This window comes from Mastomys coucha, unplaced genomic scaffold, assembly GCF_008632895.1.
Source record: "Mastomys coucha isolate ucsf_1 unplaced genomic scaffold, UCSF_Mcou_1 pScaffold3, whole genome shotgun sequence".
NCBI lineage: Eukaryota > Metazoa > Chordata > Mammalia > Rodentia > Muridae > Mastomys > Mastomys coucha.
In genome coordinates, this window is record NW_022196909.1 from 35,878,029 (window position 1) to 35,891,112 (window position 13,084).

A 13,084-nucleotide genomic window follows, 5' to 3' on the forward strand; every position below is an offset into this window, starting at 1 on the left:
GGACGCATCAACCAAAGCATCAGTCTTACGCTGAATAACGCCTGTACCTTTAATCAAGGCTTTCAACCTAGGTTACACATACACGCCAGCATAAGTACACTCCCTGACTCACCCCTCAGGCCAGACAGAACCCCATCATGGGGCCAGCTGAGAAGGCAGAACATAGCTAAGTAACACAACAGCAGTATGTACTCTTCAAGGACTAGAAGTGCTTGTATGTGAGTGCCAATACAAAGCAACAGCAGGAGTGGGGGCCTAAGCATCCTTTGAGATGGTGGCCTCAACTGTACAATTAGAACCCACCAACTGGACAAAACTCCCCGGCAAGACAAGCCTGATAGACTCTCTCAGTTCTTCATAATGGTCTTTGGGGGCTACCCCACCCCCTTTGATATCTACCAGTTAGAGATGAAACGGAGAGCCAGAGATCTACAACTCATCCTTAGTCCAGCAGAGTACCCCTCAGCCTCCTGGGGAGCAGGGAGGGCCCACCACGCACAACATCTGCCACCTATAGATTCCTCTGGTTGCTTTTTGCCCTCGTCGCTCCGAAGGGATTTGCTTACTGAGACTCAAGGGTGGAGAGGGACCAGTTACCTGGTTACTCTTTTCCGCCTGGTTGTTCCTGTTGGAGTCTGGGAAGTGGATGTGGCAGCCCGTGTCCTCCATCACTTTTTTAATGTTGTTACCGCCCTTGCCAATGACGTGGGAGTGCTCTGTGTGCGAGACATCCATCTTCAATGTGACGCGGTTGCTCTGCAAGGAAGCAGGGTTACATCCCGATGTGTTAATACCATCAGATGCTCTGCCCTTATGGCGTTTAAGCAGTAACAGAAACAGATCCTGCTAGGTGGGGAACTACAGAGTTATTTTCAACAGGATGGTATCCATTTCTTCATTAAGAAGAGATCTCCTTTGATGATTAATTTTTCAGAAGGTGGTGACAATTGGTTTTTTTTTGTTGTTTTTTTGTTTTTAAACGGCAATGCTTTGGCAGAGGATGCTCTCTTAAATACAGTCAGTAGCGATGGTACATATATTATTCAGGTTTTTCTTTTCTTTTCAAAGCATTATTCACGAAATGGTTCAAATACAGGAAGGCAGATGAAAGTGTGATCGCATGACTAAAGATGCTACGTTGGGCAGAGGATCTATGAGGAGGAGGAATCAGGACTATAAGTAAAGCCCCCACCAAGATCACGCATGCCGACAACACAAGTGGCTACCTGCCCAACCTTATGCAGCTATCCATCATTCCAGCTGATGGGAAGAGAAGTGTAGGACTCATAAGAACGTCTACCCTAGCCGGGCATTGGTGGCGCACGCCTTTAATCCCAGCACTTGGGAGGCAGAGGCAGGAGGATTTCTGAGTTCGAGGCCAGCCTGGTCTACAGAGTGAGTGCCAGGACAGCCAGGGCTACACAGAGAAACCCTGTCTTAAAAAAAAAAAAAAAAGAACATCTACCCTGGCAGATGAAGGCACAAATGAACAACCCCACTCAGAGACCCAGTTACCTTAAAGAAAGTGTAAAATCCCAAGTCATGGGGAATAAAAAAGGTGGTGGTCAAACTGGCATCCAAACATTTAATTCTGAGGCATTTAACCCAATGCTACAAGGACCCATATAAACCTTTCTGAATGTTCAAGGCTGTTAATAGCATGCCTGAACAGTAAGACTCAAGATATTAAAATATCAGAAATTTAAAAACCTTCTTCTGAAATCATCAATTTTTGACTTGTGCCCCCAAAATATTTTTATTTTAAAGCTTAACTTCTTTTATTTTAACCCTTAAAATACAAGAAAGTATCTTCTTTTTTAGGGAAGGAAAAAAAAAAACCTAAGCTACTTAAAAGTTACAAGGTAAATAATTCTTAAAAATTAAAAAAACAAAACAAAACAAAACAAACAAAACAAAAAAACAAAGATAAATCCAGGAAAACAAAAGGCCAGAGGGCAAGATCAGAAATAGTTTAATAAAATATTAAGTAGTAAGGAAAAAATAAAAAGCTGGAACCATAGTGTGGATTTGAACCGCCTCCCCAGTTACCAGCTTTGAGATATTGGCCAAATGATTTTAACATCTCTGTGATGAATTACTTTTGAAGATTAAATCAAGTTATTATCTGTACAACATTAAACGCCGGCAGACAGCCAGGGATTTAAAGAAGCGGCATCACAAATGGGTGCAGGCTTCCACGCGTTCAGCTTCTGTCATTATTCTTCTGTGTATGTACTTGCAGTAGCTTGAGCATCCCATTCATTCCAGGCCAAGCGTGAACACACACAGGTGAGCACACACAGATACTCATGCAGGGCCACAGGGCTCCTATGACCTCAGAGGAGGAAATGTGCTCATTTCTATCATCTTTGTTACTTACGTAGCACTAACCAGGGCCAACGTATCTTTCTGAAGATGGTATCTATCTATCATCTATCTATCTATCTATCTATCTATCTATCCATCCATCCATCCATCCATCCATCCATCCATCCATCCATCCATCCATCTATCTATCTATCTATCTATCTATATGTGTATGTGTGTATGTACATAATTACTTGATATGCCAGAAACCATTCATACTAAGCTCTCTCTCTCTCTATCCCCCTCCCCCAGCAGAATCTCATGCACTTTTCGCTTTCCTGATTTCTATTCCCTGGTTCTCCCTTCTCCACACAGATCCTGAGCAGCAGCGTGGAGTGTTCACTTACTTTCGTGTCTAAGACAGACATGATCATTTCTTTGGCTTCTTTCACATCCTCTTTCTTCCCACAAACCTTGATGTGGGGATCTAGAACAAAAAAAAAAAACAGAAGGGCTTACACGAGACCTCACACCTCCCGCAACCGCCCGCTTCGAGACTACATATTCGATTTCACAGTACGAAAGGTTCCACAATAAACCCTGTAGTCACTGCACTGTGTATGTGTGTGTGTGATCACTATAATCACAAGCATAGGAAAGTAACCAGCGTGCACATTTACCGATGTTTTATTTTTCCCCCTCTTCTGAAAACCGGATGAGCCGCTTACCCTCAACTTCCGCACAATAAGCAAATCACGCCATGGCGAAATAAAATAAGGTATTTATGAATTCAACTTGTGAATTGATTTCCTGCTATATTCTTGGCCCCATTCTAAAGATAATAGAGTAATAATTTGTTCAGTCCAAGCTATAGCTTTGTGAAGGTTAAAAAAAAAAAAAAACAGAAAACCAATGCAGAAAGCAGCATAGTAACTTGCCCTAGAAAAATGGATTTTATAGGACTCAGGCCTGGCCCTTTAATGCAATCTCTTCCAAATCTGTCCACAATTTAAACCTTGATGATGTATTACAGAAAACATCCTCATAGGCCAATGTTCACAACAACAAATTCCACTCGGGAATATTTCGTATTTATCCAGAGTTCATTTGGGGTGACTAAGACACAGCGTGATTTGTTTATTGAACTGGATTTTAAATAGGGAAGTGTCCAGTCATTCAAGGGGGATTACTGATTGCCTTCACTGGACCAAGGCCTGGGGAATGGTAAAGACGATTCCCGCACACACAGTGCTTGAGTGATGTACAAGGACGCTGAACAACATTTCATAAAGTATTTTACATGTTATGCCTGGTTATTGTATGAAAGAGAGTGGGATCCAAGACGTAAGGACTGGAGAGCCGGCTACAGTAGAGGACTGGCCTGTCAGGCTCACTAAGAGGAACTGGAACGAGGGCCAGACACAGCTGAAGTCTTCCAGCAGAGGGAGGGTTCTGCCCAAATCTACCGGTCAAGGTGTGTTGCCCTGCTGCTAAGGTCAGAGTCTGATGTTAACGGACAGCTCTGCATGCCCTGCAAAGGGGCGGACTCTCTTGGTCAGCTGGGGCTTCCTCTTCTCTGAGGGATCTGGATCCCATGTTGACTACCTGAGAACTATCATGTAGTCCTGCACCCGAGATTCCTGGAATGCCTCCTCATGCTAATGAGACATCTCTGTAGCCTTAGCCTTCAGCCAGTGACCCTATCCCCCCCCCCATATTATCACCCTCTTCCTCAAAACTAGATAACCATTGGTTGGTTCACCCCAAATAAGGTGTATGTGTACAAGCCCACCCTGAATAAAGGTGCCCAAGCTAAGGTCGTCTCCGAGAGCTGTTTCATTGACGATCATCCTCAGAGAAGGTCTTCTCACTCTCTCTCTCTCCCACCCCAAGGTACTCGCTATCAGGGGAACAGAGATCCTGTGTGATCTGGACTCTGCTTCATCCTTCCAGCCTGGTGTGCAGCGACATCTGGACACCCCAAGAGGGAGAAGTCAAGGGCACGGAACCACGAGGGTGTGTTTCCATTTCTCTTTCACTGGGTTCCTAGAATTTAGTAGTCTGGGTATTCTGACACCTTATTGGCCAGGCTGGTGCAGATGGAGACCATCCTGGGGGTAAGTGGAGAGCCATTTGCCCATTTGCATTTAGTGATTAAAGTCAAGAAATGGATACCTTGGTTGTGACCATGAATATGTCATGATCATGGTCAAGAATTCCCTAAGTCCTTTCTGTTTGGTACAGGATAGAGATCTGTAAATACTGTTCTTCCAAAGCAGGAATTCCTCAGGTTAAGGACCCAGAACCACAGGGTTGTGATTATACCTGAACTACATACGTCTTCCCATGTCGGGATCCCTCCCTGAACTGCCAGTGTACCCCACAGGACAAAGTCAAGGCCATGCTGAACACATCGCATGTTTTGAGGTGCAACCGGTCAATCTGGGGGAGGGGCCAACAAAGGAAGGAGAGGAGAAACTTATGTTCTTAAGAATACTCCGCTCCTTTGACCAGGATATGAGACCACAGCTGACAACACCCGAGGCTTTGGAATGAGGACTATGGGGTGAACCTGCACTGAATCACCCCTTCATTGTCACCCCGCCCTTCTCTGCCCTGTCGCCTCTGCTACCCCTGCCTGAGTCTCTCTTTATCCCCTTATCTTTGTAGCCTCGTCTCTGACATTTGCAAAGACTTTATGCTTCAAGACTCTCTAAAAAAAAAAAAGTCTTTCATAGGCTCTAAGTTTAGGGAACCTATAAAAGTAAGGCACACGGACGCTTGCCCACCACAGTCTAGGACACAACCCATTTTTACCTCCTGTGATCCTGACCGCTCATCTCCCCGTACCTCCTACACAGGCCCAGCTTGGCCTTTTCTCCATATCTGCTAGCTAACTCTCATCACACTCCTCTTAAGATGTCTACATGAGTTGACTCCTCCCCGGAATGCTACCCACATCCAGATCCCAGTCTCAAGTGTCTTCCACTTTGCTTCTTGCTTCTGTCGCTACTCTGAGAACCCTACAACCATCATGCCTGGAGAACCTGGCGCTCCTCACAACACATACGCACTACGTCCATACGCCGTACAGGCATTTCATTGGCTTATCAAGAGAATTCTTAAATCCACAAAGAAAGCCACATCTATCCATGAGAATGTTTGTTGCAATTGCTATGCACTGGTTCCACAGAAGTGACAAAATGATTCTGAAGAATATAAATTAATTTACACACACACACACACACACACACACACCATGTGCAAGGTATATTCATTTATAAACCCATTATTTCCCAAGCTGGATAACCATATTAAAATTCTTATACACCTGCAACTGTAGAGGTTCAGGCATGCTCAGTTTAAGGATAATTTGGTTATCAACCTTCTTTCCAACAACAGAACAATAAGAAAAAGAAAAAACAAAAACAAAAACAAAAAAACAAAAAACCAAACCAAACCAACCAAACAAACAAACAAAAACAAAAAAACCTCAACAGCAAATTTGGAAGTGAATGAGCACCACCTAGTGGTCAGAAAGTGAATTATTATTCAAAGAAGCTGGGCCTGTGCAATGTCTCCAAAACCCTAACCCCAAACCTGTGGCCCAGCTCTTTTTGGAAAGTGGCTCTCTGATTAGCCAAGCTTAATAGAAACAGAGAAAAACAACACTACCACATCGGATCCCCTTTCCCCTGGTCATCTCTCGCCTGCTTCTATTCTGAATGGAACCTCAACTCATTTATTGCCACGCATGAAAGCTGGTACCTGGTGAAGATTTCAGTCTAAGATCGTGTAAAAAATCACAGGGGATAAATGTTGCATTTCAATCTGCCCAGAAACACTTGATGGTATTGATCCCACCGATAAGCATAAAATGAATTAAACATCAGCCAGAAAGCATCAGAAGACATAAAGGAACCAAGTGCACAGCTCTCCTCTCGTCAGACTCAATTACTTTGAGACGCACTCCTTTGCTCTCCAACTATACCTCAGGTTCCCATCTCATGTTGTCCTCGGTTTGTTCACCTTAGAAACGAAGTATCCCTGACCTCTGGCTTCCCCTTTGTAGACACTCCCTGTGACAGGGAGCTGTCAGTGTTCAATGGAACCATAGGTGCGGACCACCTGAATAGCACTAGGGATGTTAAAAACCAAGCAAGTCATCCACACCCAGTGCTATTGAACAGACTAGCAGCCTTCTACTGTCAAAAATGTCAATATGGAGGAGACTCTAGGCTCAGGTCCCTTCGTTTCCCAAGGTGACCACGTGCACTGGACTTCACCACCAAAATTCTAAATTTCAGCTCTTCTGATCCGAGTATCAGAGGCGTTCGAGAGTGTTGGTTTTCAGATTCAGATTGTACCCATTTGCTCCTGTCTTTCAGCTATGCCACCTCCCATGGAAGAGAGGAGCCTGGTTAGCAACCGCTCTCATTGAGAAATACAGCTGTGCTGGTCTGTGTACACCACAGAAGGGACAAAAGAAAACGGGCCCCGCCCTGCAGAAGCTCAACACCTTTCACAGGGATGTTCTTATGGCTTCCACCTGTGAGTTCATAGACACCTTTGACGGCCCCTTCACCATATGGTTATATGCTATTGATATTTTAGCTTGGGTTGTTGTAGACTACAGTCCTGTCTTTGTGACTGAGCACTGTTGAGTACAAATGTTCCCCCGCCATACCCCAAAATTCAGTCTAGTTTTTAAAAACAAATTTTTAAATTTTATTTTTATGTATGCGAGTACACTGTCGCTGTCTTCAGACACACCACAAGAGGGCATCGGATCCCATTACAGATGGTTGTGAGCCACCAGGTGGTTGCTGGGAATTGAACTTAGGACCTCCGAAAGCCCAGCCAGTGCTCGTAATCCCTAAGCCATCTCCTCAGCCTCCAAAATTCAGTCTATTATTCAATCTGTTCTGTGAGAGACAGACAGACAACCACTTTTCTGAGTGAGCCCACCCTTTGCGCTCGCAACATCCCAAATAAAGATCATCTTTGTAGAGCCCATAACCTGACCTGAAAGCACTGGTAAATTTTACCAACGCATCTGACCAGCCTTAAGAGAGATCAGTGTGAGGTAGTTTCTCTTGGCTTGGATAGCTCTTCATTTTTGTGTCAGGTTTAACTTCTTGAACATCTCTGAATTCTATCACCTGAGAGTTCAGAGCCTCGCCCCACTTGGGGTTCACTCTCTTTCACTTTGTGTTGAGGGTTGACCATGGGATCTCTCTCATGAGTCCTGTTCCTGCCTTCTGCCAGTGTGGAACCTCACAGGCTTTAATAGGCTCCCAACTGCTAAAGCTGATCGCTTGTGCTTGCCTTAGACCACTCAGGCTAGGTATAGCAGCACTTTGTGCTCTGGGCATCAAGACAGCACCCGGAGGAGATCTGGATGTCAAAGCATTTCAGACTTAAGTTTCCAGATTAGATGGGTAGGAGATTGGGTGCGTTCTAGGTGATGTAATCATAGCCAAATTTCCAATTTTGGAGAATCCATACAAACAAGGTTGTGTGGCCTTAAGCATAGATGTTTTGTACAAAAAAAAAAATATCAATACATATCAAGGAGCAGAAAAAGCCCTAGGTCTCTAAGAGGGTGCTCACTGACTTCAGAGTGGGAAGAGCTGGGAGACTGCACACAAAGCACACTTCTAATGTCAGCTCAGACCTTTTCCTATGGGGGTGAAAATGTGTGGATTCCTGAGTCAGTCCTGAGGTAGCTACTAACAACTCTGTGGGAAAGTCAGTGAGAGACTCTGGAGGATGGAGGTGGGGGGGTGGGAGTAAAGGGAAAAAGAGGGAGGGGTGAGAGTGTCAGAAAGAGGCAGGGAGAAGGGGAGAGGGAAGGAGAGAGAGAGAAGAGGAAAGGAGGGAGGGAGAAAGAGAGGGAAGAGAGGGAAGGAGGGGGAGAGAGAAGGGGAAGGAGAGAGGAAAGGAGGGAGGGGGAAAGAGAAGGGAAGAGATGGAAGGAGGGAGAGAGAGAAGGGGAGGGAAGAAAGGAGGGGGAGAGAACATAACAAAAGCTGGTATACGTGTGAGGATCTCTCTCTCTCTCTTTTTTAAGATTTATTTATTTTGTGTATTTGACTGTCACTCTCTTCAGACACACCAGAAGAGGGCATCGGATCCCATTACAGAGGGTCGTGAGCCACCGCGTGGTTGTTGGGAATTGAACTCAGGACCTCTGGAAGAACAGTCAGTGCTCTTGACCGCTGAGCCACCTCTCCTGACCCATGTGTGAGGATCTCTTCTTCATGAGGAAATTAGACGTTGGGATATAGAATTTAGGCTTATAATACATAGCAACAAACCAAACCTCAGCATACACAGTCCACCCCTCCTCCTCCTTCTCTCCCTCTCTCTGTCTCTTTCTCTCCTCCTCCTCCTTCCTTTTACTCTCTCATCCTCCTCCTCCTTGTTCTTCTTCTTCTTCTCTCTCCCTCCCCCCGTCTCTCTCTCTCCTCCTCCTCCTTCTTCTCTCTCTCCTCCTCGTTCTTCTTCTTGTTCTTCTTGTTCTTGTTCTTCTTCTCTCTCTCCCTCCCCCCTCTCTCCGTGTCTCTCTGTCTCTCTCTCCTCCTCCTCCTTCTTCTTCTCTCTCTCCCTCCCCCCTCTGTCTCTCTCTCTCTCCTCCTCCTCCTTCTTCTCTCATCCTCCTTTTTCTTCTCCTTCTCCTCCTTCTCCTTTTCCTCCTCCTTCTTCTCTCTCTCTCCCCATCCCACCCCCGACTAAATTGCTGTCAGGAGCTTTGGTGACAGCAACAGGAAGGGGTCTGGGTGAGCCCACTAGGCTTCCTCACGAATCTACATTGTTTTACTGTAGAGTAATACTAGAATATTTTTAAGACTCCTATTAAAAGTTATTTTTATTATTTTTATTTACGTGTATGTGGTGTGTGCCTGGCATGGAAGAGGGACTGCATCCCCCCTGCAGCTGGACTTATGAGAATGGTTTGGAGTCTCTGACACAAAGGTACTGAAAACTGGCCTAGGGTCCTGTGCAGGGACCACACAGGCATTTCACCTCTGAACCATTTAATGTTCTTAAACCAACCTAAACTAACCCAATATCTTTATTTTGCAGTTTTTTCGCTGTCTTGGTATATGTAGTTTATCTAACCCCTAAGGCATTTCCAAGAACCCTAATGCTAATATGCTGGCATGGTGCCCTCTGCCCCAGCTGAGGGAAAGAGTGCAGCCTGGAGATCTTGGCGTGGATCAACAGCTGGCGTGGATCAACAGCTGGCTTCCCAGGCCACAGCTTGGCCTCCTCTTCTGCCTTATTCACTAATGTGTGATTTTTGTATCAAAGTCGATGGAAAACAGAGCTCGCCCTGCCGGTATTTCCCGAATAATGTGCTTTGTAAGGCACAAAAACAAACATATTGAGTCTCATGTGCTGAAGGGATTTGGCTTCAAACTCTCCTTGAACCGAGTCACAGCTGAGATATCACTGACACTCCCCCCCCCCCCAAACCCCCATCCCCGCTCTTGATTTGATTGCTTTTCCTTTAAGTTGGCAAGCCGCTCTGGGAGCAGCAGAGGTGAATTCAACTTGAGGACGACCAGCGGCTGCTCGTACTTACTGTGGAACATGTAAGTTTCTCTCCCGACTCCTCAGAGAGACTTGAGCTTTAGTTAGGGGTTTTTATTGCTGTGATGAAAAACGCCATGACCAATGGCAACTGGAGATGTTTATTTTTTGCTTATAGGTTTAAAGTCCATCACTGAGGGAAGTTGGGGCAGGAACCTGAGGCAGGAGCTGATGCAGAGGCCATAGAGAGGTACCGGCTTGTTCCTCATTGTTTGCTCCACCTGCTTTCTTACAGCATCTAGTACCACCAGCCCAGGGGTGGCACCGCCCACACTGAGCTGGCCCCGCCCAGCCTAGTGGTGGCACCGCCTACAGTGCACTGGCTCCTCCCAGCCCAGCGGTGGCACCGCCTACGGTGCACTGGCTCCTCCCAGCCCAGCGGTGGCACCGCCCATGGTGTACTGGCTCTTCCCAGCCCAGCGGTGGCACCGCCTACGGTGCACTGGCTCCTCCCAGCCCAGCGGTGGCACCGCCCATGGTGCACTGGCTCCTCCCATATCAATCATTATCAAGAAACCGCACTACAGGTTAGCCTATAGGCTGATCTTAGAAAGGCCTTTTCTCAAGACAACCAACCAGGCAGGACATTTGCTTTTTAAAACAAAAGCTTTCTATCTTTCAAATAGAAAACCTGAGCTTACTGATGAGCCCCGACTAGAGATGATTTTTAGAACAGAACAGGTACCCAGTAGTTCAGAGCCTAGAGTCGGCCATAGAATGTTCTTTCCCAACGGGAACCACAATACACTGAGTCAGGATAAGTGACCTCTTAACATGATGTTCAGGGTAAGGTGCGGCCCTCCTTGTCTACCTTGGTTTAAAACAAAAAAGAAACATTACCACCTTACTATCCAATAGGAGAGCAAATGCAGTCTAGAATCAGATACACTTTAAATTCAAAACCCTAATTTGCACGGGAATAATGCTCCCACTGGTATTCATCTGTCTAAACCCAACAAAGCCCCATGCCAAGCTCATATTAAGGTCGCCTTGGCAAGGGTGATGCTCAAACTCTGAGGAAAAAAAACCAATTTGTGACACTCGGTGATACCAGGAAGTCAAAAGAGAAAGCACCAGGAAATGGCCTAGGGACATTTTAACTCCACCGTTCAGCTCTGCTTAGAAACAGCTATCCCTGTCACTGGAACTTTGAGAAGGTTTTAGCCTTAAAAAAAAAAGAAAGAAAGAAAGAAAGGATGAGAGGCATATCCATGTACCAAGATGGCACCCATAGGTCCTTCTTCAGTTGAATACAAGGAGCTATGAGCCTAGGTTGCTCAGGAGGGAATCAGGGCTTTTGTGAGTGAAACACTGATTTCTCAGCGTGGTGACTAAGATTTGGAAATGTAAAGCTACCAGTCCATTCCCATGTTCTCCACCGGCCTGGAGACTTCAGGAAAAAGAGAGCAGGATAAGGAGGGGTGACCGGAGATCACGCATGCGCCTTCTCCTCCAGGAGCCCGGAGGGACTTCCCAAAGCTGTTTGATCCAGAGCAGAGTTATAGAGACTCAGGGAAACTCAGAAATAATCTCAGAAAAGAACAGCAGAACGCAAACCAAATAGGAAGCAGAATCGGGGTGCACCGGCAGGTATAATCAGCAACAGATGTCTTCACGGAGCGTGCATGGAGAGGAAAGGGCTTTACCGTGCGAACCGTTCTATTCAAGGTGACACAAACTAACCTCTGTTCTAACCTCAGAGGTGCCACGCAGGTGGGAGACAGGTGTTTAACAAGTGCAGAGGGGCAGAAACAGGAGAAGAGAAGGAAGTTAGAAACATAACTGGACTCAGCTTTTTGGCATCGGCTGTCTATATTCCAGAGATAAGGAAGAGGATTCTGGGAAGAGGGAGTTGAGGAAGCCAAGTGCCAAGAAGAAATCTGGAAACATCAGAACAGGGGAGTCTGCACAGGGGTTACAAGGAGGTCACGGCACAGGGGATATCAGATGGGCCGCTTCAGTGAGGGGGGCAATGCCCAGGACATGAGGTTTTAAAAAGTGTCTCCATGGGATCCAGGAGGGGTATGGCAAAGAGAGACAGACAGACAGAATACTGACCATCTGGAATGCAACGGAATCCCGGTCTGACCTCTGAGGCCCTCCTAATGAATGGGGGGTGGAGGGAGGAGGACACGCAGACATAAGCCAGGAAGGAACCTCCCCAGGAAACTACTGAGATTACAGCAAGTTCTGAGGACAGATATAAGTGCCAGAAATGACCAATGCTCACTCTCTCCATGGAGTACAGATCACCATGTGTGCGACAGGCCCCAGGGGTCCTGCCTGTGGTCTGAGCACAGCAAAGCGCTGTCCTCCAAAGCCAAGGAAGAGTGTGTCTTTTAACAACATCTGGGGCTGTTCACAAAACATCTGACACACAGCTGCTGACTGTCGTTACGGAGTAAGAGGACACACGCAGGAAGGCAGTAAGTCCCGTTGAGTGGACATGTGATACCACACACACACACACACACACACATATACACACACATACACACACACACACACACATATATACACACACACGCACACACACATACACACATATACACACACATACACACACACACATACACACACGCACACACACATACACACACAACACATATACATACATACACATACACACACATACACACATGCACACTCACATACACACACATATATACACACACATGCACACACATATACACACACATACACACATACACACATTTATACACACACATACACACTCACATACACACACAAGGCTGAGGATTTAAGTCACAATAAAGGACAGCAGGAGACAAGCAGCCAGGCACTGGCCTTGACCTCGAACGTCACTTCTGTGCTGTCTGCTGAGAACGTTCCCTTTGTTATCGTGAGGGGCAGCTCAGGACAGGTCTCCTGGCTGTAGGTTATAGTCTGTGTTGCAAGCTTATTCACACCATCTCAAGAAACTTGAAAATGTGAATAAAATTTTAAAACGCCTAAAATTAGGGAACTGGGCTTTCAGGAAAACTATCATTTGAAAAATTCCAAGCTGGGCCTTTAATCCCAGCACTTGGGAGGCAGAGGCAGGCAGATTTCTGAGTTCAGGGCCAGCCTGGTCTATAGACTTGAGTTCTAGGACAGCCTGAGCTGTATAGAGAAACCCTGTCTCAAAAAACAAAAGCAAAAATACAAAAAAGAAAAG

The 13,084-nt window shown here is 46.0% G+C and overlaps 1 protein-coding gene across 4 annotated transcripts in view; it reads right to left on the reverse strand.

Annotated features, from left to right (window-relative positions):
• Positions 1–13,084, reverse strand: part of Bicc1 (BicC family RNA binding protein 1) — a 228,400-nt gene that overhangs the window by 37,933 nt on the left and 177,383 nt on the right. For all 4 annotated transcript variants that reach the window (XM_031348533.1, XM_031348532.1, XM_031348534.1 and 1 more), the window contains 2 exons: positions 2,715–2,794; positions 598–756 (listed from right to left, as the gene is read on the reverse strand). In XM_031348533.1, coding sequence (XP_031204393.1) covers positions 598–756; positions 2,715–2,794 — 239 coding nt within the window. The remainder of the gene's footprint in view (positions 1–597; positions 757–2,714; positions 2,795–13,084) is intronic.